General features: G+C 42.8%; 1 protein-coding gene across 3 annotated transcripts in view; it reads left to right on the top strand.

Annotated features, from left to right (window-relative positions):
* Positions 1-5,367: 5,367 nt before the first annotated feature.
* Positions 5,368-25,836, top strand: part of LOC147019191 (ubiquitin carboxyl-terminal hydrolase 2-like) — a 39,984-nt gene continuing 19,515 nt past the window's right edge. Inside the window, exons 1-4 of one of the 3 annotated variants that reach the window (XM_085899518.1) lie at positions 5,368-5,744; positions 15,204-15,276; positions 21,669-21,863; positions 22,414-22,583. In XM_085899518.1, the coding sequence (XP_085755644.1) occupies positions 22,546-22,583 (38 nt within the window). In that variant the 5' untranslated portion in view covers positions 5,368-5,744; positions 15,204-15,276; positions 21,669-21,863; positions 22,414-22,545. Of the gene's footprint in view, positions 5,745-14,622; positions 15,277-18,548; positions 21,864-22,413; positions 22,584-25,836 lie in introns of those variants that run through there. The other 2 variants (XM_085899521.1, XM_085899519.1) reach the window with 2 other exon arrangements.

Below are 25,836 nucleotides of genomic sequence, written 5' to 3' on the forward strand. Positions count from 1 at the left end.
GAAGATCAAATAGGTTCGTTTGTGAAGATGACAAATTATTGCCAACACATGAACAGATTAAACATTCCTGCCAGAACGCACAAGGGCACTGCATCAGCAGCACTGCCAGGCTTCAGGTATGATACAATCATTCCTTAGCTCCCAATTATTGACTTCTCACAATCTCTTCAAAGTCCTTTTGGCAGTTCAACGACAAACCAATGTTCACTTTTGCTGAAAATACCTGTGATTTTTGTAGAACTTCTTCTTCTCCTTTTTGTCCTTCAACTTATTGCAAATATGTTGCAGGACGGTTGAAGTACTCCCCGCATGTCCTTCAAAAATAAGCACACTCTGTTGTGTGGACTTCTTTTTGAAAATCTTAAATTGTTTCAGAATCTCTTTCCACTGGGTTTCTGTGGAACAGTGAAACGATGGACCAGTCATTAGAAATGTTCAAAAAGGAAACACAAGCATCAAAAAGCGTGTTCTGCCTCTCCGGTCTGGACCGGATAGCATGCAGCTAACCCCCATCCGCCAATGAACGTAACGTCTAACAACCATGCTGAGGCTTAAAGTTCTTTATTCTTGACGAATGGTATGAATTGTGGTAATCGCTGTAACAAAAACAAAAATAAACCTTGCCAAAAGGTGACCACATGTGACTTCTTTAAGGTCACACTGAGGTGAACAGAGCTGCAATCCACCAGGAGCGACTCCTTGAGGAATATCTGCCTACGAGAGATTCCGATGAGAATCGTTCTACAGAGTAACCATGAAAAATATGCTTTTGCCTCATAACGTCACCAAATGACGTCATAATGTCTCAAGCTTGACATATCGAGAAAGCACTCATCGAGGTGTTCAATTTGAGGTACTACACGATATGGTTCCTAAAACTTGAAAATTTGACCTTGGGGTCAAACATGTTTGACCTGAGGCGCTAACCATGAAGGTCAAGGCCAATCGCCACCAAAAATTAATCAACTGAGCGCCAGACCATGAACTATATTCCCATGAAGTTTGAAGACGATCCGATCAAAATTACTCAAAAAATAAGGGTTTTGTCGACTCCCCTGATTTGCGACAAAGTGACCTTGACCTTTGACCTTGACCTTCAAAATTTTATGCGCTGAAAGGGACCTCTATAGGCCTCTGATATGCGAAGTTACAAAAATTTCCAATGATAACTGTGCTCTGCAGAGTGATTTATACGTGATTACAGACCAAAAAAAATAACAAACAAACAAAAAAAAAAACATATGAAGGTCAAGGCCAATCGCCACTAAAAATTAATCAGCTGAGCGCCAGACCATGAACTATATTCCCATGAAGTTTGAAGACGATCCGATCAAAATTACTCAAAAATAAGGGTTTCGTCGACTCCCCTGATTTGCGACAAAGTGACCTTGACCTTTGACCTTGACCTTCAAAATTTTATGCGCTGAAAGGGACCTCTATAGACCTCTGATATGCGAAGTTACAAAAATTTCCAATGATAACTGTGCTCTGCAGAGTGATTTATACGTGATTACAGACCAAAAAAAAAAACAAACAAACAAAAAAAAAACATATGAAGGTCAAGGCCAATCGCCACTAAAAATTAATCAGCTGAGCGCCAGACCATGAACTATATTCCCATGAAGTTTGAAGACGATCCGATCAAAATTACTCAAAAATAAGGGTTTCGTCGACTCCCCTGATTTGCGACAAAGTGACCTTGACCTTTGACCTTGACCTTTGACCTTGACCTTCAAAATTTTGTGCACTGAAAGGGACCTCTTCGGCCTCTGATATGCGAAGTTACAAAAATTTCCAATAACTGTGCTCTGCAGAATTTTTTTATACGTGATTACAGACAAACAAACAAACAAACAAACAAAACAAAAAAAAACATACAAGCTGACTAACATATCTTGCAAAGACTTCGTTTTGACAAGATAAAAAAAACGTTTTAGTAAGTTGACACAGATATTACGGTGATCGTTATACATGTACAAGATTATATTAAAATCACTGATCAGAGTAACGGTATAATGACAAATTAGAGTCACTAGAATAGACCGCAGAGCTTTACATTTGTTTACACATCAAAGTTGCAAGTTCTTTCCTATAGGTTGTTGTAACACAATTGTCAAAGTTGGTCGGTAAAACTAGAGCATCGAACTGTTTCATGCCGACATAAAGTCACAGTACAAAATTCTGGTGTTGAACGACAAACAAAACGCATCACTCACACTGTTGTTGGCCACAGTCTGGCACAAAAAGCATTTTTCATCGCAGCGGGCAAAAAACCACATGGCAAGGCGACATTTTTAACACAGCGTCTCCTGGCTCACGGTAGGCGAAGCCACAGGGAAGCATCAATAATGAATACGCATGAATAGTCAACCGGCACAGTGTGGCGGCACAAAGCGAATTCATAAATATCAATCAGCGCATACCTCCGCCACTCAATGCCTGATCCACGAGAACATATCGTCGGGCCAAATACATTTTTCAAATATCGAGAAAAATATAGTTTTTGGCCCAATATCTCAATGGAATCACTTAAAAAATTCTCGTATACAAATCCAGATTTGGATCTTCACACACCCAACCTGTCCTTGCCACACACCCAACCTGTCCATTTTTGAATGGGTGCTTTGTTTCATTTTTGGCCCCATTTCTCAATGGTGAAGAATCGTGAAAAAAATTCTAATAGTCACATCCGAATCTGTATCTTCACCAAAATCTAATCAGTTCGTCTTTGTTGCACACCGAACCTGTCCACAAAATTTCATCAGAATCCGTCTACAACTTTTTGAAATATCCTGCACACAGACAGACAGACAGACAGACAGAAAGACCTACAAATAGACAGAGAGGGGTGAAAGCAAAACCTCCTTCACCTTTGATGGCGGAGTAATTAAACCATTTTTATTATCTTGCCAAAACGAAGTTTTTGCAAGATATGTTAGTCAGGTTGTATGTGTTTTTTTTTTTTGTTTTTTTATCTTGCCAAAACGAAGTTTTTGCAAGATATGTTAGTCAGCTTGTATGTTTTTGTTTTGTTTGTTTGTTTGTTTGTCTGTTATCACGCATAAAAAAATTCTGCAGAGCACAGTTATCATTGGAAATTTCTGTAACTTCGCATATCAGAGGCCTATAGAGGTCCCTTTCAGTGCACAAAATTTTGAAGGTCAAGGTCAAAGGTCAAGGTGACTCGCAAATCAGGGGAGTCGACGAAACCCTTATTTTTTGTGTAATTTTGATCGGATCGTCTTCAAACTTCATGGGAATATAGTTCATGATCTGGCACTCAGCTGATTAATTTTTGGTGGCGATTGGCCTTGACCTTCATATGTTTTTTTTTTGCTTGTTTGTTTGTTTTTTTGGTCTGTAATCACGTATAAATCACTCTGCAGAGCACAGTTATCATTGGAAATTTTTGCAACTTCGCATATCAGAGGCCAAAAGAGGTCCCTTTCAGCGCATAAAATTTTGAAGGTCAAGGTCAAAGGTCAAGGTCACTTCGTCGCAAATCAGGGGAGTCGACGAAACCCTTATTTTTTGAGTAATTTTGATTGGATCGTCTTCAACCTTCATGGGAATATAGTTCATGGTCTGGTGCTCAGTTGATTAATTTTTGGTGGCGATTGGCCTTGACCTTCATGGTTAGCGCCTCAGGTCAAACATATTTGACCCCAAGGTCAAATTTTCAAGTTTTAGGAACCATATCGTGTAGTACCTCAAATTGAACACCTCGATGAGTGCTTTCTCGATATGTCAAGCTTGAGACATTATGACGTCATTTGGTGACGTTATGAGACAAAAGCATATTTTTCATGGTTACTCTGTAGAACGATTCTCATCGGAATCTCTCGTAGGCAGATATTCCTCAAGGAATATCTGGTGGATATCGCTCCTGGTGGATAGCAGCTCTGTTCACCTCAGTGTGACCTTAAAGAAGTCACACGTGGTCACCTTTTGGCAAGGTTTTTTTTTTTTTTTTGTCTGTAATCACGTATAAAAAATTCTGCAGAGCACAGTTATCATTGGAAATTTTTGTAACTTCGCATATGAGAGGCCTATAGAGGTCCCTTTCAGCACACAAAATTTTGAAGGTCAAGGTCAAAGGTCAAGGTCACTGTCGCAAATCAGGGGAGTCGACGAAACCCTTATTTTTTGAGTAATTTTGATCGGATCGTCTTCAAACTTCATGGGAATATAGTTCATGGTCTGGCGCTCAGCTGATTAATTTTTGGTGGCGATTGGCCTTGACCTTAATATGTTTTTTATTTTATTTTATTTTATTTTTTTTGTCTGTAATCATGTATAAATCACTCTGCAGAGCACAGTTATCATTGGAAATTTTTGTAACTTCGGATATCAAAGGACTATAGAGGTCCCTTTCAGCGCATAAAATTTTGAAGGTCAAGGTCAAAGGTCAAGGTCACTCTCGCAAATCAGGGGAGTCGACGAAACCCTTATTTTTTGAGTAATTTTGATTGGATCGTCTTCAAACTTCATGGGAATATAGTTCATGGTCTGGCGCTCAGTTGATTAATTTTTGGTGGCGACTGGCCATGACCTTCATGGTTAGCGCCTCAGGTCAAACATATTTGACCCCAAGGTCAAATTTTCAAGTTTTAGGAACCATATCGTGTAGCAACTCAAATTGAACAACACGATGAGTGCTTTCGAGATATGTCAAGCTTGAGACATTATGACGTCATTTGGTGATGTTATGAGGCAAACATATTTTTCATGGTTACTCTGTAGAACGATTCTCATCGGAATCTCTCGTAGGCAGATATTCCTCAAGGAGTCGCTCCTGGTGGATAGCAGCTCTGTTCACTTCAGTGTGACCTTAAAGAAGTCACACGTGGTCACCTTTTGGCAAGATACGGGTCACCCTGTGGGTGACATTGGTTTTATTTTTATTTCGACTCACTCTCTCTCTCTCTCCCTCTCTCACCATCTGTCTCCCAAATATATATGTATATTGTTACGTTTGAGGGGGGGGGGGGTATACATTCAAAGGGTAATTAGGATGTTTAATTAGGTATGCCATGCTGTTCGAGTTTACCAGGATCTCAATGTAATAAGTAGCAATTCAGTGGTGATAAGTTGTCTAGTAAATGTTCATTTCTTCAAGGGGGAAATGATAATTGTCACGTAATTAGATAGGGACACGGGATAGGGTAAGTGTGTCTGCGTAGACCCCTTTTAGTAGTCCCTGGAGGCTGGCCGTGATGTCACATGACAGGGCTGCGGATGGCTCCGCCCCGTGATCACGATTGGTGGAAGGCGACGGTGGTGGGCCAATAAAACGGCTCGATTGGAAGTGACGAGGACGGGAGGATAAAAAAAAGTTCTGTTCGGGGTCGAAAAGAAAGAGGAAGAAGATCGGGACAAAAAGATCGTGTTTTTTTTGGTGTGGAGGCTGTTGCGTGGGAAGCGCACTTGTTGTGCTGATTCGATCGTGTTCTTCATCGTGTCTTGGAGCCTTGCTGAGCCTCGTGCCTCACCTTGGTTGGCTCTGGGGTTCTGCTGACTCGGAGTACGGGGTCGAACGGCGGGCGGACCTGCCTCCCTCTCCTGCTCGCAATTTGGCGCCAGAACTGGTTCCCTGGCGGCTGTGAGCGGACTTGGGCCGGGACCAGGAGGTCGACAGCACCACGGTTTCTCCTGCCCCCCCCCTGACGAGAGCAAGGCCAGCTCGTCCGACGCTGATCCAGGGACAGTTGCGTCCACACCACGGTCCAGCCTGACCACCAGAAGTAGCTACGTTTTGTGTGTGTGTGTGTGTGTGTGTGTGTGTGTGTGTGTGTGTGTGTGTGTGTGTGTGTGTGTGTGTGTGTGTGTGTGTGTGTGTGTGTGTGTGTGTGTGTGTGTGTGTGTGTGTGTGTGTGTGTGTGTGTGTGTGTGTGTGTGTGTGTGTGTATGTGTGTGTGTGTGTGTGTGTGTGTGTGTGTGTGTGTGCTTGGCGTCTTTGAGGGTTTGAGATCTGTATATTCATTGGAATTGTCTGTGTTTTCCCCACGCCCGATCCCACACCATCCCGTCGAATCGCCCCGGATCCCTCTTCTTGCCGAGTCTTGTTATTTCTGGTTAATAATAAAAACAAATAAACATCATCAACTCAGTGAAAAGCGACTCGTGCCACCTTAATCGTCCCGTTTGCGGTAGAGCGATTAGAACCGCCATGTTTGGGTTATAAATAAAAAAAACCGCCTCCATCGTTTCGGCTCATTCTACGTTGGCGGGACTGTTCAAGTCCCGTGGACGTCACAGTATGTATGTATGTATGTATGTATATATATATATATATATATATATATATATATATATATATGTATATGTGGAAGAATCCTCCTTTCATGTGCATCCTGTGGCTGCTAGTTCCATCATTGCTGGGAGTGCAGTAGAACCGCTGATGCCATATCCCCAATGGCTGAGAGCTGGAATTTGTAATTTAGCAATGGTATTGGAGATGGCTCCCCGACTCTTTCCGTAAGACACTGTGGGATCTTTCATGCCCACCAACTAACAGGTAAAGGCCCGGTCACACCTTGACGTTTTAGCCTACGTATGCCGATTTTTGAATTTTTTTTTCTAAAACGCTGGCACACGTTGAATACGTTATGGGTAAGTTTTGATAACATTGAGAGCACGCTGAAAAACACTGCCATACGTCGTTGTATGCTGGCTTTAAACGTTGTACTTTTTGCTTGTCCTCAAATTTTTTCATGCTTGAAATTTCACGACGTATGCTGGCGTATGACTCACACGTTCCGCTACGCTGGCCACAAGTTGTAGGCACGGTCTGCGATCGTTGACAGACGTCAACACATGCTACTTGTAAGTTAATCAAAAGTTGAGACGCGCCGAGGTAATGTTTAGCGTCCCCGAAACTTATTTCTAACCTATGATTAATGTGTTGTTGGCACGTTACGCGATCGTTGCCACACATCGACAGACGTTACTTTTAAGTTACTCATAGGCTGAAAGACGTCAGTATAATGGATCGTCCTTGCATCAGCGTCCACGGCCACGGCCAGGACACTTATTTGCAGCATTCTTCAAATTTTTCTTCGGCATGACGAGGATGTTCACACTTTGATGTCTAGCTTGGCTATGATTCCAATTGTCCATCGGCAGCGTCTCTTTAAAATAGTCGAGTTTGAGCGTTTTAACACGTTCAGAAGAAACGCTTCAAATTTCAAAACCCCAGCGTCAAAAAACAAAGGCGAGTGACAGCAATTTAAATCGTTCATTGTAAACAATGAAAATCGCTGAGTGGTACCGTTTGAGAGTCGTTGAGTGTAAAAAAAAATCCAATTGTTGAGCGCAAGCGTCTACTTTCAATAGTGGAGATGCAGCCATTTAAATCGTTGAGTGGCAGCCTATGAATAGCAAACCCTACGTCACCGGCAAAGATAAACTGCCGCACGATATGGATAAGTTAGGCTATCCTTTGGCATAGTTTGTGAACGCCGGCTTCACGATAATTATTCGTTGGTATATCGTATCTATAAGTAATCAAAGTGCTCTATGCACATTATTAGTTCATTGTGCATTTGTCCAACCCGTTATGAATAGACCTAAATCGTAAAAACAAGCTATAGCTCATTGTTGAAAAAGCCCCATAAAAAATTAGCCGCGAAGAACTTCGAACAATGGTGAAAAGATGTCTCCTACCCGTGGACACGCGGACGCAAGGACGATCCATCATAACCCACACCCTCCCCCTCACATTCGCCTACTACTGCCAACATGAACAAACTACTACTAATACTAATACTGATACTGATACTGTTACTGCTGACATGGACATCGACTCAAAAAGGACTCAAACACTGTTGGGTTCCCCTTGTGTGAACACCATTTTTATATACCAATTCCCAAAACCGCTGGGAACACGTCTTTATATGGCAGTTGTAAGTTACAAACACGTTCATTTATTTTTTTTGTCGACCGGAAGACGTCATTAGAATACGTCTACATACGTCAATGTGTGTTGGGACTACGTAAATAATTGGTTCAAAGCACGTCAAACATAAGTTAGAAATAAGTTTCGCGTAAAAAAAGACATTACCGCGACGTGTTTCGACTTATAAGTAGCCTTTGTGGACGTGTGTAAGCGTCCGCATATCGTGTGTACAACTTATCCCCATCGCATGCGGAACGTGTGTCATACGCCGAGTACGTCGTAAAATTTTGAACATGTTTAAAATTTCTTGACGTACTCTACTTACTACGACGTATGATAGCGTACTTTAGCGTTCTACTCACGTATACCAAACTTACTCATACCGTATTTGACTTGCCCCAACGTTTTAGACACATTTTTCTTAGGTCGGCATACGCTGGCAAGATCGCCAAGGTGTGACCGCGATGTTGACACTTCCATTTCTACGGCAGTTATGATTCGAATCGTTGTGCGTCAGCCTTTTAATAGGCTACGTCACGACATCGTCGGCGATGCGTGCAACGCGCTATGCCGAAGTTAGACTATCGTTGGGCATCGGTTGTGTAGGCCGACAACAGGTTCAGCATTCGTTGGTATAAGTTATCTATAACACAACGAAACGTTCTGTGTCCATTACCAATACGTTATACATAAGACCAAGTCGCTATGAATACGTTCGAATCTTTAAAAAAAAACATCAAAAGTTCAACGTAATCCAGCGTTTTACATACATTTTAATACGTTGCCATCGCTGGCTAAAACGTCACGGTGTGACCAGGCCTTTAACTTCGATTAACTGGGAATCTTTTAACCTGTCATTGCTGGTGTGAAATCTGTAATTCAACTTTTAAACATATTTTTCGGCATTTCAATGAAAGAGTGCCAATTCCAACACAACAATAATTGTTGTGTTCCTCGATGCAAATCGGACTCACGAAAATGCATTGAAATACACAGAATATCCGTGGAAGTTAAGGGTTGAGTTTCTTCCATGTCCTGAAAATGCACGCGCACGCGCGCACGCGCACGCGCGCACGCACGCGCACGCACGCGCACGCACGCGCACACACGCACACACACGCACACACACGCACACACACGCACACACACGCACACACACGCACACACACGCACACACACACACGCACACACACGCACACACACACACACACACACACCACATCTCCCTTCAGCAACAGATGCAAAAATCTAGTGTAATTTATCTTGTGACCCTGGATCCCAAGAAACAATTATATTTATTACAGCTCTCACAGTTCCTGTAGCTCCCCCCTCCCCCAACACGATTAATTATAAATATCATTTTAAAACTTGCCCTGTGAATCCACAACCCCGAGATGTGACCTTCCCATCGCTGTTACATGCCTGGTGTGGGCTTAATGGCAAGAGTGGTGGGCTTGGGATCCTCAGTCCTGAGTTCAAATCCCGCTTGGCTGTTGAAGTCATATCAGGTGGGGTTGACTCAGCCTGTCATCATTCTGAGGTTGGCAAAAATGAGTGCCAGCTTGCTGGTTGTCGAAGAATTCTCAGTCATCATTACAATTTAAGCATTTATTTATTAAACAAACAAATACTTAATTATCATGTGTGTATCGGAGATTCTGAACAGACAAACTCATCATCCAGATCTCTCAAATACAAATGGAGAATCTTAGTCCTTATATAATTTTCAGTAAGACAGTTTTTTTAATCATCTCTGGCACTGGCACCTGTTTGTCTGATCTTGACATCTTCCAGGTGAAGCTTATCTTCAGTCTTCTTGGACAGCTCCTGCTTGAATGGTTGTAACACATATTTCAAATCCAGACATGTTAATCTTTTCCTAATACAGAAAATGCACAGAATGCTGGAATGACGTAAAACACCAACTCTTATGGTCGTTAAAACAAGTTTCCATCATATGTCGGTCAAAAGTCAGTCTGCTTCTCCCAAAATTGGGAAGATATATTATCTTGAAACGATGAGAACTTAGTGGATACATCTGGACATCATCTTAAATCCACATTCTAACTTGTTTGTGTCTTTTATAAAAATTCCTTTTGATAGCTTTGGAATGATAGGCAATTCTTCTTACATTCAACTAATTGGCAAAGTTCAACCTGTTTACACTTTTAATATACAGGTGATCTTTCCATACAAAGGAGAAATATAATTATGTTAATTCCAGATGGATACACACTTAAAAACATCATATCATATTTGAGTACATTTTATTTCAGGTTTAACATTTTCATTTTAATCCCAAGTTTTAACTATCATCAATTTATTTATTTCATCACCTTCAAACCCATAATGATAAAAATGTATCTACACTGGTATTCTGCGTTGGAGTGGCGACCCGTCCAGGATTGTGCCCAATCGCCCAGGAGACTGCTTAGACAGCGCCAATACTCTGCACAGAGTACGCTCCCAATGGATTGTTGGATGATTGCTGTTACGAAGCACCAGTGGCATGCAGAGGTCTGCTGATGCCCGGGGCAAATCTTGATCGTATGCCCCAAAGACTCAAGTATAAGGCCTAATATACTGAGAAATATTATGAGAAAGGAAAACATTTTGAATATATAAACACAGATGAAACATGAAATAAACGCTTTATTCGATTTTAATATAAATCAATAAAATTTATTAAGTTCTTTTCCCCAAATGATACCTCCTGTCACAAAACACCTGAACTACTTCATTTTTTACATCAGCTGTGAGAAATTATTTTTCAATGCTTATTAAAGCCAGGTTGGTCAGTCACTCCTGTCACATAAAAGACCTCAGATATGTTTTTATTAATTTCAGTTTTGAAAATGACCTTTCACAGCTTGCGACTGAAAATGCGATTGTAAGCAGTAATCTGTATGAAACACACAGCGTTGGAAAGACATCCCTCCCATAGTGCAGTAAAGACTCCAGAGCATCTTTAGGATCAGGGGGAACTCTATTCCCTCCAGCTCGAAGGAGCATCACAAAATCAATAATTTCGTCATATAACTGAATTGCAACCACATCATTGTCATAATAATTTGCAAAGTCTGAACATTCCTTTTTTAATTTCTCTCTTTCTTGTTCATCTTCAATCACTCCTGAATTCAAGTTCAGAAGAAAAGAAAATCGGACACTGAGTCTTTGAAGACGGACACTGCAGTCTTAAATTTCAATTTTTAATCTGTTCACAATCTCTACCATTACTCCATTCATTTCTTCTTGTGCCGTCAGTCCACAATCTCTTGCTTACTCTCCAGGCATTATTCTTCTTCTCCTTGTTCGTGCAATTGGTATTCCCCAATTTTCACAATATTCATTGGCGAAATATATTGCATTGTGGATAATTTCGTCATTCTTCAAATTCAAGATATGAATAAGTCCTCTCAGATCACAAGAAGCTTCATGGAACCCCATTTTCGGATCCTGCAAACGTTTTGAGACTTTCTCCACTGATGATAAAACTGAGTACCAAAAATTTAATAAAGCTATAAACGGGAACTGTTGAATAGAGTTCAGTTGCGATCCTGCATCAGATTTCGTTTCCCTTGAAAATTCTTCTTCCAGCAGGTGTTGAAGGCTTGCAATAACGTTGTCACACTCTTCGTGGATTACTTGCACAGCATCATGGCTGAACTCCATCTTGTGTCACACTGTCTTTTCACAGTCCGAGTGACAAAAGATTTTCACACTTCCCAACGAGAAGTAGATGAAGAAAAAAAGTAAAGTTTTTCCAGAATGCCAAAAAATGTAACAACAGGTTGCACCTCACTTGCATGGACACAGGCCAAATTGAGGCTGTGGTTCTCGCAGTTCACAAACACAGCTTTTGGGTTAACTTCAAGAATTTTTTGTTGAACACCTCCTCTCACTCCAGCCATAACTGCTGCCTTATCATATGCTTGACCATGACAGTCATTCATGGAAATTTTGTCTTCTTCCAATTTTTCCTGAATTTCATTTACCAGGCTGACTGTATCTTTCTTGTTGACTTGAAAAAATCCCAGAAATGTCTCCTTTATTTCTACTTTTCTGTTTTCATCAATATCAACGTGTCGCAGAATTTCAGAAACCTGATATTCATGGGCAATATCTGGAGTTGAATCCAGCATTATGCTAAAATATTTTGCATCCTTAATTTCGGAAATTATATTTTTCTTGACAGTTTCACCAAGAAGATTGATTATTTTGTTTTGAATTCTGTTGGACAAGTAGGTGACACTTTTTTGTTTCTCTTTCTCTCTCTGCAAGTGTTTTGCTAAGATGTCATCATATTTGGCCAAAAGTCTGATTGTTGCTAGAAAGTTTCCTGTATTTTCACTGACTGTCTCCCCTGGCACTGATAACCCAGATATTCCTTCTCCTCGATGTCTACGATAGGCCAGATTCTGTTTTGCCAGAAAGGATATAACCTCAACAATCCGTTCAGTTATAGCTTTCCATCTTTTCTTTTCAGCAGACATTTGCTGTTGAAGTTCAGCATCTATCGTAGTTGAATGATGGAGTCGAACTAGGAGGTTCAGATATTCCCTCATGCTCTATGCTCTATGAGATTTAATTTTCTCCATGTGGAGAAACCGTCTTCCTTTCCAAAGTCTGACACAGATGACAAATGCTCCTTTGAAAACAGAAAGCAAACAAAATAGAAGCATGCTTTCCGATATGGAGAGTATAACAACCATTTTCTCTCCACAATTTCTCCGTTTTGTGGAAACTTTATCAAACCACTGTTTGGAAAATGAGCTCCCATCCTTCTCAGCAAATGGACCACTTTTATTCTGATATCTTTCAGGGCCATGTTCTAATATTGTCATCTTCAAATGATCTGGAATCGGTTTCTTCAAACAGCCAAAATCGCTTCTTTGCAAAAATATGCTAAAATCTTCTGTATTTTCTTCACATGGATCATCATCCTGACAATGAGACTGAGGAGAGAGAGTATTAAATTCTGACTGAGCTGAATCCGTATCAGAAAAATCCTTCTCTGCACCGACATCATCTTTTACTTCTCCAGGTTCTCCTACTTCTTCTTTACTTCTTTTTATCCATGCATCGAATGGCCCTCTTTGATGGGACTCATCTTCGACTCTGCCCCTCTTTTTTTCCTGTTCTGTGCTCCACTCGGTTGTACTTTCTTCATCTGAGACATCTGAAATTTTTTTTTAAAAAATATGTACAAAGTGATTTCGAACTTGCACACTTCTGAGACAAGCTTATTTTCTCTTGAACAAATATTCATTCTTGTATTTGTAGATTATAAGAGAACAAAAATATCTTCGTTGGAGATAAAACCATTAAATCATTAAAATTAAAACAACAATATTGTTATAGATAACAGCTCCACCACCAACTCCCTGCACGTTGCCAACGCGGCTTTTTATAGCCCGAGGGGAAAAGCATTGGTGGTTTCGCCACCCGAAATCGGCGCTTCCCCCTTTCACCTCTGAACCTTCACCCCAGGCTGGCTCCGCCCCTTTCACCTCTGATTGGCTGGCCTTTTCCAGGGTAAAGCCCGTCTTGATCCGTTTATGCAAATCGGCCGTTTGGACGGCTGATTGCACACGCGCTGGAATGTGGCTCCTCCTGTTGCGCCGCGAGTTCGTAACAATGGCATTTTGCCGCTGTTTGCTGATGAAGGCGCTGTGTTGTGGACATGGCGTGTTTGTGGAGAATAAACTATACTGCAATAATTCTGAAACTCGATAAGAATAAGCACACGAAATACTCGTAACATTTCATTTTCTATCTCAAAAACCATGACGCATGAGAAAATGGGAAGAAAATGGTGAACAATCGGTCAGTTGCAGACGGATAAACCATATTTCATTTCTTTGTTCCTTCGTATCAAATTATTTTGCACTGATTCTCCACTGATAATTTTGTGCAATTTTTATCATAGACTTGCAAATTAGTGGTATCTGTATTCGAATATTAACATGTTAAGGAATAAGATTCCGAGATTAAATGCCATAGCAGTCCTCTGATCATCCAGTCTTCACTCTTACGACATCTCATGCAAATATTTCATTAAATATCACCATAAAACCTATAAAAACGTTGTTGCACCGGTTCTAGAGCTATTCACTGACCTGAATAGGTAAAAAAAACTAATCTAGATGCACAAAAAGCTGAAAAAAGACGAGTTATGACTCGAGGAAACGCAGGAACGAACAGCCACGTCTGCTTGTTGCTTTTGATGGTTGCACCACGTACATCATGTGCATACGTGTGGGGCGATGGGGAGAAGCACCATTTTCTCGAGACAAAAATGGTCCACCATGCTAAGGGCTAACAACTGCTTCTGCAGTGCGGTGAGCCTCCAAAAATAGATTTATCACCGCTGAAATTTTAAAATTACTATCTTATATCCTTCTCTGATTGAATGCCCCCATCCAATGGATGCCCGAAGCTAACGCACCGTTGCCCCCCCCCCCCCTCTGCACGCCACTGCGAGCACCCAAACCAGATACGGTCTCTCTCTCTCTCTCTCTCTCTCTCTCTCTCTCTCTCTCTCTCTCTCTCTCTCTCTCTCTCTCTCTCTCTCTCTCTCTCTCTCTCTCTCTCTCTCTCTCTCTCTCTCTCTCTCTCTCTCTCTCTCTCTCTCTCTCTCTCTCTCTCTCTCTCTCTCTCTCTCTCTCTCTCTCCCCAACTCTTTTGTTGTGCAGTGACACATCCCAGCTTTCTCTCAGGTTCCTTTCCAAGTATTTTCACCTTCTTTTACAAGATTTGAGAGCCATTTTAGGGAACAATCCTTATTGCTCACGTACAATAGCAGTTCACATTCCCCGAAGATTGCTGTTTCTTGGGGTTTCTGCATCTGCGTACCGAGCATTCTGCGTTGGATTACGTCATTTTTAAAGTCCCTTGTTTGTTAACCAGCCCAGCTCGGGATCCCAACATCAATGAGTTGTTGCTCATAATGGCAACAACAAACATTCCAAGTTCGTTAAACTTCTTCTGATGAAAGGAGTTGTAACAGCTTGTCTTACCACATGTTGGAATATGGTTGTTTACCTGCATGCTGAGTCTTGTCATGTGTTGGAATATATTTATTTATTTATTTATTTTTAAACCTGCAAGGTGAGTGTTGTCATGTGTTAGAAAAGGTTTTGTTTTTGTTTTTACCTGCAAGGTGAGTGTTGTCATTTGTTGGAATATGGTTGTTTATCTGCAAGGTTAGTCTTGTTACGTGTTGAAATAAGGTTGTTTACCTGTGAAGTGAGTCTTGTCACCTGATGGAATATTCTTGTTTAATCTTTGCTGTCTTGTCCCCCAGATTCGGACCCTCGAGCAGTGGAAATTCTGGAGGAGCAGCAGCCCATGTGCATTTCTATGAGCTACATATCCAGGTAGTTGTGAATGTTACTGCTTGGACAGTGGTAGTGCCTACAGTGGCAAAAGGAATGGATGAAGGAGTGAATGAATAAATTTGAACATAATTATTTTTTATGCCTTCCCTGACAAAGTCGCCGGAGACATTATGTTTTCTGGTTGTCCGATGGGTTGGCTGTCCATCTGTGATGGGTTTTTGTCACCGTGACAACTTCAAAACAGCAGAAGGGATCAAAGTCAAACTTGGTACAAGTATATATAATGATGCAAAGATTAACCGTTTACATTATGGGGTCAAGAGGTCAGCAGGCCTGCAAGGTAAAATTCTGTTACCGCACTAACTTGTGAAACAGTGATGGAATTTTTACCATCTTGGAAGAGTCTACATGATGATACAAAGATGAACTGATTAGATTTTGCCGTCGACGGTCAGAGGTCATGTCAGGTGAATGGCTGGAGGGATCGACGTCAAACTTGGTGCAAGTATTTATAATGATGTTAAGATAAATTGATTCGATTATGGGATCAAAGGTCAGAGGTCCTATTCGGTAAAAATTCTGTTACCATGCTAACTTGGGACACAGTGATGGGATTTGACCGAACTGTATAAGTTTACTGTACGATGCAAAGATGAACTGATTCGATTTTGGCATCAAGAGATCAAAGATCAGAGGTAATGTCAGGTACAAATGTAACACTTGAGAACAGCTAAATATATTTAAATCAAACTTGGTACAAGTATGTATAATGATGTGACAATGGGGGTTGAGGCATATTGGTCAATGTCGTGATGTCGAAGAGTGCCGCTCTAGTTTCACTTATTTGGCTCACAGAAGAACTGCAATACCAATCACAAACAAATACACGGGACAACGTGCACTTGATTTCAAACAAACATGGTGGCTGAGCTCAGGGGAAGTGATGTCACCATAGGAATATATGTACATTAAAATGGTCGGTCCAGTGTTTATCGCAGCATTTGTGGCAGCCATCTTGGAATATGTGTGATGACGGCACCTTCAAGGAAGTCACGAAGCAGCAGTGGGACAGAATGTTTTGCGATTAACTGCACAAACCACCAAACTAGGGTAAAACAACACGGTCAGAGCTTCCACAAGTGAGTCGTGATTATTCATAATTTCGATGATGAACCGTATTCAGCTATTATGAGCTTGATTATTTCAGCAGGGTAAATTGGCCATGCTACGTTGATTGTCTTCAACTCGGTCGGCCTCGAGGCTGTTATTGTCAACACCACTGACGATGGAAGCCAGTGAGACTGTGATTGCATTTAATTGATTGGGACTGATGGTGGGTGGTATCAGCACCGATGAGAATGGGGTTTGGGGGAGATTGCTGCCCTGGGCCCCGATGAGAGGCCCAAGCTTCACCCGTATTTTTTTATATTTTTTTTTAAACAGTCCAGTGAAACCCCTCGTCGGCTCGTCCTCACTTCCTCATCGTTGGATGAGTTAAGCGTTATGGCCAGTGAAAGATCATGTTATGCCCTGTTTGAAGTCCCACGTTCTTGCGGGGTTGGCTGGGGGAAGTTTGGCTCAAGTCTTTTTTCACGAACCAGCTGGTCAGGTGTGACATTCGACTGAGGTTTGGGCAATAATTAATAATTTGCTCAGGGTGCAGGCAGTAGTTTGCTGACTCTTCGCGAAGGATCCAATGGGATCTTTAACTGCCACCAGCTAATGTTGGTGATGAGATTCCCAGTTTAATGTCCATGGGAGGGACGGCACACATATATTTATGAATCAGCCAGTCTGGAAAACACCGTGATTACAGTTTATTGCTGGGCCAAGATTCGAACTCAGGCTAGAAAAGCAAAAGCAGCATCGAATGCCGCCACAAACGCACGGACAGACACGAACTTCAACTTGTGTCATCGATTTGTTAAAACTTTCAGGTCCAGCCGGGGGCGCGTGGGATGGAAGTTGGCAGATGCGCCCACCAGAACAGAAACGCAGGGGTTTATTCTTGAACCCACAACGAGTAGACAAACACAAGTAAACTTAACAAATAATAATTTAACGAACATAAATCAAAGATTTATAATGAAAATAACTCAAGGGTGAAAATGAAATGTGAGGTCAAACTAAATCCTAATTTGAGGTGTCTCTCCTCGGTTCCAAACACAGGTGAGGAAAAAGATAAAAATAAAATAAATTACCCCCTTTTCTGCCGGAACGCAGGCGTGTGTCCAGAGGTGACCTTTCGGAGCCTCACGTTCGTTGAACCATGAAGCCACCTCATGCGAAAACGCACCAAATAATGTTGCCAAGTCGCTTCTCACCAGTGTGACAACTCCTCATTTTCAGAAATGAAAGAATTCACAAGATTTCGGAAAAGCGATCATAATAGAAAACCTATTTGCCAAGAAAACCTACAGAAAACCAAGACTCCAAAGTGAACAACGAATAGCCAAGATCTTGTGAAAAAGCCAATGAGTGGTCACACTGCTTCTCACGGCTCATGTACCTGGAGTAATTCACGCAGACGGTCTCCAATGCCAGGGCCCCAAACCGCCATACAGTTTCTTGTCACGATCGAGATTGTCGATCCCACTCCTTTCTTAACACCAGGTCCGCTCACAGCAAAGGGCGCCACCTTTCTCTTTGAACATAACAATGGGACAATTGCTGAGGCTCCGAGATCAGGCCAAGAGATGCGCTCTTCTTCTCCTCTTGTCTTCTCTTCTCTTCTCAGAAACGTACAAACTTCACAACCCAGCCGAACGTCTTGTTCCAGCACGCGAGCAAATTCACACAGCATGAAAAACGAGAATCACACAGCCCTCTTGACAGTGTCGAGGATAAGCCAGGGAGGTCCTATCTGTTCTGACCACCATCTCCACACTCTCATCCTCCCTTTTCCGTCACACATACCAATCGTCAGCTTCGTAAATGCCAAAATGAAGGAAAAGGTCACGGGGGAAATCGCATACCGGGAGAACTAGCCGTAAACCCTACCTCATAAACACAGCACCACCCCAATGTGGTGACACATTACAAATTGCGCTCTCAGTTTTCCCAATTTTGTTTACATCGAGATGTCTCCTCACCATCCACGGACCATGCTACACTATACCCCCCCCCAAACATAACAATACTTTCTTTATTTACTTTTCAAAACATATGCTTTGAGCTAATATGCTGCTGCTGTTATTTTGCTTTGTTGATGGCCTTGTTGCTGTTCCAATTTAGGATCCTCCTTAAATAATGTTATTTTTAAAAGTTACATAAGAGCGAGAAAGGAGTGAAAACGCTGTGAGTGCGGCAATTCTAATTGGAGGCCACAGTTGCCTATCAATAAGTCTGACCGCAGAGTTTTTTTTTTTTTCGTAGCTGGCGGCCTCAGGACCAGATGTCGGGCAAAGGTCCGACAAGCTCTCTTGTGATAAAAGCAGACCCTGGATCTGAAACATAATATTGTAAGGTTAAACGAGCCATTACAAAATGGGTGGCAATGTCTGTCAGTCTCTGAACATTTCTGTTTTTTGCCTCTCCTCCCTTATTATTATTTTTTTGCTTCTCCTCATGGAATGCTATCCAACTCAAGGCAATCACAGTTCCTTCCACAAAGCTCAGAACAAGTGTGTGTCTCTCCTCAGGAGAGCCAGAAAATTACATATTTCTAATCTGAAGTCTGAACTCTCAAACCTGTCTGCCTTCTCCAAATCCTGGTGCCATCTAGTTAAGTCTGTTTCTGGTCGTTGTTCCCCCTCCATCCACTCCATTACTTGAAATGGCTGCACAGCTGACACTGCACATGCAAAGGCTGAATGCCTAAACTCTGTGTTTGCTTCTAAATCGTGCGTCCCAAACCCATCGCTTTCTGGACTCACCTTACCCAGTCACACCCAGCTGTTCCTGGACTCTGTGTCCTTTTCTCCTAACAAGGTGGAGAGCTTGCTGTCAGACCTCGACTCGTATTCTGCAATCGGTACAGACGGCATCAGCCCACATGTCCGTAAAACCTGCTCTGCTACTCTTGTTTACCCTCTCTCTGTTCTATTCACCCTCTCATTTGCTCAAGGTCATCTGCCATCTGCTTGGAAATCAGTAAACATTACCGCTCTGCATAAAAAGGTGCAAAAACAGATCCCTGCAACTCCAGACCAATCAGCAATCTCCCAATCAAAAGCAGGGTTATGTAATCTATCATCGCTTTGAAAATTAAATCCTTCCTCTTCAAGGAAATATAAGGAATTGCAAGGAATTTTTGCGTGCAGGAGAAGGCCATTGGGCCCATCATGTCTGCACTGCACCAATACCAGATTTAATCAATCCGTCAATTCCCCTTCCCTTCGTGTGCAGCCTTTTGGCTGCTCCACTGGTACTCATTTTGCTGACCTCGGAAGGATGACAGGCTGTGTTAACCCCCTGGTGTTAATTCAGTGGCCAACGGGACTAGGATCCCAAGCCACCACCCTATTCGCTCAGCAAACACCGGGTTCTTAATGGTCAACACCAGGTTCACTTCTCTTCATTTCCGATCATCAATTTGGATTCAGACCCGGTTACTTTACCTTGGATATGCTGCTTCTGCTCTCCCAACAATGGATGGAGATCCTCAATGCCAGACATGACATCAGAGCCATCTCATTCAGCACATCGCTTGCTTTTATACGGTCTGGTACCCTGCCCTTCTCACCAAACTCTCTTCCTTTGGTATCCAAGGACATCTCCATTCATGGCTCGCAGACTTACTCTCCTGTCACAGCCATTGTGTGCCCCTTCATGGAGTTTTCATGCCCTCTTCCTGTCCAGGCTGGAGTTCCTCAAGGCGATATTCTGGGCCCTGTTCTTTTTATGGTTTTCATCAATGATCTCTCTGACTCTGGAAAATCCTCTATCTCTTTGCTGATGACTCCACCCTCTGCCGAAGCAACTGTCATCCCTCAGATTGGCAAGCAGCAGCCACTTCACTCTCCTCAGATCTGGATAAAATCACAAACTGGTCCAACATGTGGAACATGTCTTTCAATCCTGAGAAATCTCACACTTTCACGATGTCTTTCTGAAGGGACCGTTTTGACCCCCCCTCCCCTTCTACTTTCTCAACAATATTTTGGAAGAAGTCCTTTCATTTAAGCTTCTGAGTCTCACTATCTGCCATGATGTTTCCTGGGAAAGCTGCATTTCCAAACTGGCCTCCAAAGCCAGTCGCCGACTGGGAATCCTTCACCCTGCAAAGTCCTTCCAAGGCCCACCTGAGTTCCTCACCGCATACAAAGATTTTGTCCGCAGCTTGATGGAGTACTGCTCTCCCCTCTGGGCTGGTGCTCCCGCCTCTCCCCTTTCTCAGGTTTACACTGCGGAAGCCAAGGCATTTAGGATCATTGGTATCTTCCGCGATGAGGCTGAGTCTTTGGGCCTCTCACTCTCTCACTGCAGGCAGGTCGGTGGTCTTTGTGGCTTCGACCGTCTCCTCTCCGGTTTCGCCCCCCCCCCCTCGGCTCTGTCTGCGATACGTCCCGCCCATATTTCTCTCCAGGGCGCTCTTTGTCCGCCAGCAACCACCTTCTCGTAAAACTACCAAAATCACGAATCACTGCTCACCTTCACTCTTTTTTTCCTTTGTTTTTCCGCCTTTGGAATAAACTCCCACACTCTCTTTCATCCCATTCTTCTCTCCAGGCCTTCAAAACATTCATTCACCACCACCTTTTATCTTCCCCCATCCAAAGCTTTGATCTTTTCTACCCCCGTGAATCCACCACAAACCCACCTCCTTCAAATTCCCTGCTTTCCTTCCTGAAAGTCCCTGTCGTGTCCATCTTGTACACCCCATGTTCCCCACCCCATCCCTCTCTCTTCCACAGATCTCCTAATTTCTCTGTTTCCCATTGTTTTGTCCTTCCCTCTCCCCCCCCCTTTTGTCTCATGACAATGTATCCCAAAAATAAATAAAATGCAAGTAATCAAAGATGCGAGTGATTATCAAAAGAGCAGTCTTGCTTGGAAGACTGTTCGAAAAAAATAACAGGAAGGAAGTCAAACATCACTGGTGGGATTTACGACGAGTTATTGGTGCCAGTCATGCATCATCGTGTGGTGTGCGACGGTCTCCGACAATCACCGACACGGCGCAATATATTGACCAATTATACTTCAGCTTCAGTATCTTCTGGCCAGAGCATCATATAATCTGCAGCATTTTTTAAACAGTCGCCTATGTGAACTCTGAATACCAAAAAGGTATTGGGAAAGTTAAATGTAGTATCCTGAGCCTCACATGTGTTTCCTTAAGTTTTCAGCAAACCTTCAGAAACATTAAAAAAAAATTGTTTTGTTTTATTTCACCTTTCCTGGGTCATCCTCTCCACACCCAAATGCTCGAATATTAGACACTTTTTCTTCTACCGAGCGGATCTCGCACAAGGATGTGTATGTTCTAGGGCCCATATTGATACGACACGACGCAACACTGAGTTGATGAAGAAAGACAACCAGGACGAGGTCATGCTCACAACTCGAAGTGTGCATCCATCTTCCTGTAAGGTCCAAAAGGAACCACAAAACTGTCGGACTAACGTCTGTGGTCATCCCTCCGGATACACCACCCTCCTCTCTCCTTTGTGACACTGTGTCGGGTGAGTCTGATGGCGATGGCCTCACGCTCACCATCATTCGGTTTTTTATTTTTTTTGTTTTTTTTAATTGTTTCTTTTGCCCCGAATTTCCTTCCGGTTTGAGAATCCTCATTATTTTAAGGAAGTGACCTTTGAGTTTGATATTGTATTTGTTTTATATTGTTTGATCACTTCATCACATGCCAGTGCGGATTGAGGTTTCATTTGCTGTGTTTGTCATTCGCAAATTTGTCCGAGCAATTACAATTTCATATTTCAGGTTGCTCATTGTGTGGTTGAAAGGTCAAAGAAGACTTTGGTACCTGCTCGTAAAATTGACGATTAACCTCCAATATGTAGCGTGTTGAAGATTTATGAATCAAGTGGGTCTTTTGGAGTCAGATTTTGTTTTCCGATATTTAGATATCCAGGCCCGAGTGAGATGCAGTGTCACAAGGCCCAGTTTTTATTCCGCTTCACTTGCTTATCATGACGACCTTTAAGATTTTGCCACTGGAGTAATTTTTATGCTTTACTTGTGCATCTGAGTTGTTGTGCCTTTGTGAAGCAGCAAGTAAATTTGGCGATGAGGAAGATGATCATAAGAAGTCAGATAGCGATGAATCATGGACCATGGAGAGCACCATTAACTCGAACACCATTTTGAAGGCGGTGTCGATGAATTTTCAGGAGGAGAAGCCATATGCCTGCCCAATGCCGGGCTGCAAAAAGCGATACAAGGTAAGAGATCATTTTCACGATGGTGGTTCGCCAAAGCGATGAACAAATACAGAAATTAACTGAAACAAGTCTGAAGACGACAATGGTTGACGAGCGGTATTTGACGATGTACATTGTTTCAGAAGTCAAGGATGAGATAATGTTTGACCAAGTTATAAAAATGATCAACATGATGTGGTACGAGTGACAGGTTATGAGCTGCAAAATGTCGAAAACCCGGTTTCATTCAACAACTTTAAAAATTTGACCTTTGCACAACCTTTAAAGGTCACAAAACAATGTTGTGGACATTAAAATAAGGAAACAGGATACGTGCTATAGCTTAATGGAGTTAGTTCGTCGAAGAAGGTCAAAAACCCGGTTCGATTCCCATAGGAGACATATCTCAAACAGAGCCTGGGAGGTCAGAGAGATGGAAGACGTCAACAGAAAGGCCACCGACCTGCCTGCGTCAAGAGAGTGGGATACACGAAGACTCCGCCAAATCACGGGAGATACTAATTATCCTCAATAAATAAATTGGTTTCCACAGCGTGATGCCGAAAAAGGTGAGAGGCGTGAACACCAGTCCATAGGGGAGAGCAGTACTCAATCAGGCTGCTGACAAAAAGCTTTGTATGTGGTCAGGAGCTCAAGTGTGCCAAGAAAGAACTTTGCATGAAGGAGGATACCCAGTCAGCAACTGGCTTTGGAGGCCAGGTTGGAAATGTGGCTTTCCCAGGAAAGATCATGGCAGATAGTGAGACCCAGAAGCTTGAATGAAAGGAAGGACTTCTTCCAGAGGATTGTTGAGAAAGGAGATGGAGGTGGGTGGGGCGGAGGGGGGTGTTACTAAATGGTCAATTCGGAGAGGCATCGTGAGAGTGTTAGCATTTCCCAGGATTGAAAGACATGTTCCATGTGTTGGACTTGTTTGTAATTTTATCCAGATCTCCAGAGAGTGAAGAGGCTGCTGCTTGCCGATCTGAGGGATGACAGATGGTACGGCAGAGGATGGAGTCATCAGCAAAGAGATGAAGAGGATGTTCCAGAGAGTCGGAGAGACCATTGATGAAAACCAGAAAAAGAAGAGGGCCCAGAACACTGTCTTGAGGAACTCAATCCTGGAAGGAAGAGGGGATGAGAGAAATCCATTAAGGGCCACACATTGGCTGCGACAGTAGAAGTCTGCGAGCCATGAGGGCAGATGTCCTTGAATATCATAGGAAGAGAGTTTGGTGAGCTGGGCAGGGTGCCAGACCGAATCGAAGGCTCACGATATGTCTCGTGAGATGCTCTGATTTCATGTCTGGCATTGAGGATCGCCATCCGTTGTTGGGAGAGCAGAAGCAGCATTTCCAGGTTGAGTGACCTGATCTGAATCCAAACTCATGATCGGAAATGAAGCCATTGGAGAAGAGGAAGGATTTAATGGCTGAAGTGGTGATGGATTCCATAACCTTGCTGATGATTGGAAGAAGGCTGATTGGTTTGTTGTTGCAGGGATCTGTTTTTGCACCTTTTTATGCAGAGCGGCAATGTTTCCAAGCAGATGGCAGATGAACTTAAGCAAAAAAACAGCTTGATGAATAGAACAGAGAAGGTGATCAAGAGCAGCAGAGCAAGGCCATCCAAGGAAGGCCATTATGGTATCCAAGGCCATCTCCACCCATGGCTGTTCGACTTCCTCTCCTGTCAGAGTCAACGTGTGGCCCGAAATGGAGTCCTCCTCCTCTCTTCCTGTCCAGGCTGGAGTTCCTCAAGGCAGCGTTCTGGACCCAGTTCTTTTTCTGGTTTTCATCAATGATATCTCCTACTCTGGAAAATCCTCCATATCTCTTTGCAGATGACTCCACCCTCTGCCGTACCATCTGTCATACCTCAGAATGGCAAGCAGCAGCTTCTTCGCTCTCTGCAAATCTGGATAAAATAAAAAACTGGTCCAACACGTGGAACATGGCTTTCAATCCTGACAAATCTCAAACTCTCACAATGTCTCTCCGAAAATGACCATTTAGAACCCCCTCCCCCATCTACTTTCTCAACAATCCTCTGGAAGAAGTCCTTTCATTCAAGCTTCTGGGTCTCACTATCTGCCATGATCTTTCCTGGGAAAGCCACATTTCCAACCTGGCCTCCAAAGCCAGGATCATTGTTATCTCCCGCGATGAAGCCGAGTCATTGGGTCTCTCTCCCTCTCATCTGAGGCAGGTTGGTGGTCTTTCTGTCTTCTGCAGTTTCCTCTCCGGCCTCGCCCCACCTGTTCTGTCTGTGATCTGTCTCCCCTATATTTCTGCAAAGCGTTCAAGGTCTGCCAGCAACCCCTTCTGGTGAAACTGCCAAAATCAAGAATCACTGCTCACCTTCACTCTTTCATTCCTCTTTTTTCCTGCCTCTGGAACAAACTCCCACACTCTCTTCAATCCCACCCCTCTCTCCAGTTATTCAAAACATCTGCTCAACCCCATCTCATATCTTCCCCCATCCAAAATCTTTGATCTTTACGACCCCGTTAATCGATCTAAAACTCATCTCCTTCAAATTCCCTGTTTTTCTTCCTGAAATATTGTGGTGCCATCTTGCCCCCCCCCCACGTGTACCCCGTCAGTTCCCTCCCCCTTCCACAGATCTCCTATTGTCTCTGTTCCCCACGATTTGTGCTTCCCTCTCCTGCCACTCTTGTCTCTTGTCTTGTTGTATGTTTCTGTGTATTCGTTCTTACACGAGTCTCAACTTGGTATCCCCAAAAAATGAATAATAATAAAGGATCAGATCAGGTGAGCAGGTGAGCCCCTATTTCACCAGATCAGGTGAGGTGGGCAGATAAGCCCCTATTTCACCAGATCAGGTGAGGTGGGCAGGTTAGCCCCTATTTCACCAGATCAGGTGAGGTGGGCAGGTTAGCCCCTATTTCACCAGATCAGGTGAGGTGGGCAGGTTAGCCCCTATTTCACCAGATCAGGTGAGGTGGGCAGCTTGGTTCCTATTTCAAAATATGAATGAACCAACCAGGATAATTAAAAAAATTAATTAAAATCCAATAATAAACCATAAGGGCACTTGGTGGAGTGCGTCCCTCCGCTGCGCAATGCCTGATCCACGAGAACATATTGGGCCAAATACATTTTTGAAATATCGTGCTACATATCGTTTTTGGCCCAATATCTCAAAATGGTGAAGAGTCACTTTTACAATAAAATAACTGTTTTATCCAGATCAGGATTTGGATCTTCACCAAAATCGAATCGATTCGTCCTTCTCACACACCCAACGT

The sequence above is a fragment of the Eptatretus burgeri genome, chromosome 10 (genome assembly GCF_056783735.1).
Source record: "Eptatretus burgeri isolate ZD-2024b chromosome 10, Ebu_testis_v1, whole genome shotgun sequence".
Classification (NCBI taxonomy): domain Eukaryota; kingdom Metazoa; phylum Chordata; class Myxini; order Myxiniformes; family Myxinidae; genus Eptatretus; species Eptatretus burgeri.